The sequence below is a fragment of the Fukomys damarensis genome, unplaced genomic scaffold (assembly GCF_012274545.1).
Source record: "Fukomys damarensis isolate Sample0158 unplaced genomic scaffold, DMR_v1.0_HiC HiC_scaffold_8, whole genome shotgun sequence".
Classification (NCBI taxonomy): domain Eukaryota; kingdom Metazoa; phylum Chordata; class Mammalia; order Rodentia; family Bathyergidae; genus Fukomys; species Fukomys damarensis.
In genome coordinates this window covers 33,288,730-33,292,526 of record NW_022900920.1, presented here as the reverse complement: position 1 = coordinate 33,292,526, position 3,797 = coordinate 33,288,730, and the positions used below count along the sequence as shown (strand labels likewise).

The 3,797-nt window shown below is 58.7% G+C and overlaps 1 protein-coding gene across 1 annotated transcript in view; it reads left to right on the top strand.

The window, feature by feature from the left end:
* The window catches only part of Lzts2 (leucine zipper tumor suppressor 2), a 32,839-nt gene that overhangs the window by 2,504 nt on the left and 26,538 nt on the right, over positions 1 to 3,797 (top strand). The window contains exons 2-3 of the mRNA XM_033761251.1: positions 2,470 to 2,919; positions 3,571 to 3,789. Coding sequence (XP_033617142.1) covers positions 2,512 to 2,919; positions 3,571 to 3,789 — 627 coding nt within the window. The 5' untranslated portion in view covers positions 2,470 to 2,511. The remainder of the gene's footprint in view (positions 1 to 2,469; positions 2,920 to 3,570; positions 3,790 to 3,797) is intronic.

Below are 3,797 nucleotides of genomic sequence, written 5' to 3'. Positions count from 1 at the left end.
GGAGGGGGCTCCTCGGGGTGGGCTGGGGACTCCCGGCTTCAGATGGCGAAGGAACCGGTGGTCGCAGGACTTGGTCTCCCTGGGCTGGTCCTTGGAGTTTGAGGGGGAGACTTTCCCCAACTCTCCGCCCCGAAGCCGAGGTCTGTGCGAGCCGGGCCCTGGATGGATACCGGTGTGGCCCTGCCTGAGCCGCAGCCTCCAGGTCCCCCAGTCCTCAAAGGGAAGTGAGGTCTCCGTGCCAGCTAGGGGCAGCGAGGGGTTTGTTACTCCCACTGCCACGACGCGTTTCTCAAAATGGAGCCTCGCTTGCCCCTCCTTCTCCAGACCCGGAGAGGAAGCCGGCCGGCTGGCGGGCCGACTTTCCAGGCCTGTCTCGGCCCAGTGAAAGTCCTCTGGTTCCATGGGCGGTGGCCGCGTGGGTTTGCCACCCCATTGCTGGGTCTGCCTGTCCCCTCGCGCCCCAGTGGGCCTCCTCTTTGTCTCTGTCTTTTTCTGTCCGCAGCTGCCCTCCCCAGGCCGCACTCTGTCCCCTCCGGTGGGAAAGGCACACAGAAAGATAGCCCTTTGCCCACTGTTCTCCCAAAGCCCTGGAAGGAGAGCAGCTTGATCCGCTCTGCTCAGGGCTGCCCTTGTAGAGTGGTCCCGGTTCCCAGTCCAGATGAGAGGCCTGCGTTTCACTCTGCCTGGTGCTCTCCCTCCACCCCCACAGCTCCCTCAGTCTCCTTCTTGGCTCGCCTTGCCTGTCCTCTTGAGGGTGGGTGGACTCAGTCCAAGGAAGATAGGGGACAGGGGCGCAGGGGTCATGGGTTCCACATCACCCCACCACCCAGCATGAGAAACAGGCCCCTCACTCGCTGACCCTGTGTGCCACCTAGACCCCCCTAACATCACCCCAACACAGCATGAGAAACAGGCCCCTCACTCGCTGACCCTGTGTGCCACCTAGACCCCCCTGGGTCCCACCCACCTTCACACTCACACAGACTCCTCATTGGAGGACACTGTCACCATCCTGCAGCTCACACACTGTGTGCATGGTCTGACACAGGTGTCTTACATTTTCTAATAGACACATCCATACACCACAGTCCACCTGTGCCTATGTGTTTGTAGCTGTCATCTAATAGCGACTTCCTGTTTATATAGTCTTGTAAGATTCACAAATGTACTGATGCATTTGTCCAAACACATAGACTATGCACACACTCCTTCATGATGTTGTCACACACGCTTTTAAATCTGCTCATTTTGGGTTGTTTTTGTTTTTTGCAGTGCTGGGGATGGAACCCAGGCTCTTGAATGTGCTAGACAAGTGCTCCCCCACTGCACTGTGTCCCTGGTTCTCACCTACGGACTTTTTTGCATGCACAATAAGTAAACACACTCCTACTCCCATGAAGTTTCCTCTCCACTTCTTGGCTCCTGCTCTGCATGATGACTTCAGCAGATGCCTGAGCTCTGGTCCTCAGTGGCCTCAGGACTGGGAGGGAGTTCCGGGTGGAGGCTTGCTGTCTCCTTAGGAAGGAGCAGGCCTGGGGAGGCGGAGCCCTCAGCTTGGGATGCAAAGTGAGGGCTGGAGCCGCCCCCAGAGGTGTGGTGGACTTCTGCCTGTACCCCAGGGAGTTGGGCTGAGGCCGGAAGGTGTCAAAGAGGCCAGCACTGGGGCAGGGCCTGACTGCCCGGGTGTGCAGAGCCTAGCACCGTGGTGGCAAATCTGTGGCAGGAGCCCTCTTGTGGTGATGTCACAAGTTGTGTGAGTTTTTTCTGAACCCACACCTCAGTATTCAGGTTTAATTGCAGTGTTGACGGCTTTGCAATAAATAAGTGAGTTTTGGGTTGCAGTTTGAGCGTTCGGTCTCTAAAAGTTTCGCTATCACTGGGGTAGGAGCTGTCTTGGAAACAAGCATGAGCCTGTATCCGTCACTGGGAGGCAGGACACTCCAGAGGGCACCTGTGGGCTTCCTAAGAGCCACGGGGTTCCTGTTTGGCAGGCTCCACCTTACCACCTTCCTGTCTGGGAGAAACTGAGGCCCAGCAGGGGGAGGCTGGGCACAGCGTGGCCGTGGCTTCTTGTTCCCTAATTACCATCTGAGTTGCTATTGCATCCCAGACACTGCATCTCCCCAAGCTGCCCTGTAATGAGGCCACCATCCCAGGAGAGCAGGGACAGGGGCTTGGAATTGGTAGAGAAGGCTGTTTGCCTGCTTGGTCCTGGCCTTCGTGGGGATGCAGGTTTGGGCTTGGCTCGGGCTTGTGTCTGTGCCCAAGTGACCCCACACGACTGTGCCAGCTTCCCATCCCTCACTCCTCTGCTTGGTGGGATCAGTCCTCAGCTGTAGACCATTGTCGGGGAGTGGTTGGGGACAAGAGAGCTGGAAAATTGGAGTTTGTTACTGATGTCTAGGGGGACTGTGGCCTGGTTGGGTAGGGTCTCGAGCTGGGGGACTGACACCACGGCCCTGTTCGCAGGTTACCCTGGAGGCCCACAGCCTGGCCTGAGCCTCTGCCGCCATGGCCATTGTGCACACTGTTTCAGTGCCACTGGAGCCCAGCACTGAGGCCGCCACTGCGCCGCAAGCCCCAGCCATGGGCAGTGTGAGCAGTCTCATCTCCGGCCGGCCCTGCCCCGGGGGGCCAGCTCCTCCCCGGCACCGTGGCCCATCGGGGCCCACCTTCTTCCGCCAGCAGGATGGGCTGCTCCGGGGTACCTACGAGGCGCAGGAGCCTTTGTGCCCAGCTGTGCCACCCAGGAAGGCCGGCCCCGGCCCCAGCTTCACCTACATCAATGAGGACTTCCAGACAGAGTCACCCCCCAGCCCGAGCAGTGATGTTGAGGACACCCGGGAGCAGCGGGCAGGGAGCGCTCACCTCCGCGGCCCCCCACCAAAGCTCATCCCTGTCTCTGGAAAACTGGAGAAGGTAAGGACCAGCCTCTTCAGGACCTGGGCGGACTCAAGCCCCCAGGGAAAGCTGGAATGCAGCAGGCTATTTAGAAGAAAGAACCCACAGCCTAGTTCTGATGCCCCCTCTACCTCACTGTGGCTGCGTGACTGAAAGGAAGTCACTTAACCTAGCTGAACCCTGTTTTCTTTTTTCATTTTATAGTTTATTTTTTCGGTACCAGGGATTGAACTAAGCACCTTGCACTTGTGAGGCAGGTGTGGTGCCACTGAGCTAAATCCCCAGCCCTCGTTTTCTGTTACCTGTATATTCAAGGTAGTAGGCTAGCTCTTGCTAGATGCTGTTGTGAAAATTAAATGACGCCAGGCATCAGCAAGAACCCATAAATAGTAGTTCCTTGAATTACTGTGGAGCGATCCCCGAGTCTGACTTTGGGCCAAGCTTTCTGCAGTGCCTCCATCTCCGCCTCTCGTGTGGGAGGTGGTGACGCTGTTTCGCTTGTACGGCTGGTGTAGTGATGAGGAACGAACCCGAGTCACATGACATAAGCTGACACTCAGAGGCCCCCGGCCAGGGACTGCGAGTGTTGGGGACCCCAGATGGGGGTGGGGGGTGGGGCAAGGGCTTGAGGGTGGGTGGCTCCTCAGAGTCCATGGCGCCTCATTTCAGAACATGGAGAAAGTCCTGATCCGCCCGACGGCCTTCAAGCCGGTGCTGCCCAGGTCTCGAGGGGCACCCTCCCTCCCAAGCTTCCTGGGTCCTCGGGCCGCTGGGCTGTCTGGGAGCCAGGGCAGCCTCACGCAGCTGTTTGGGGGGGCTGCCTCCTCCTCCTCCTCTTCCTCCTCCTCATCTTCGGCTGCCGACAAGCCTCTGACACTGAGTGGCTGGGCCAGCGG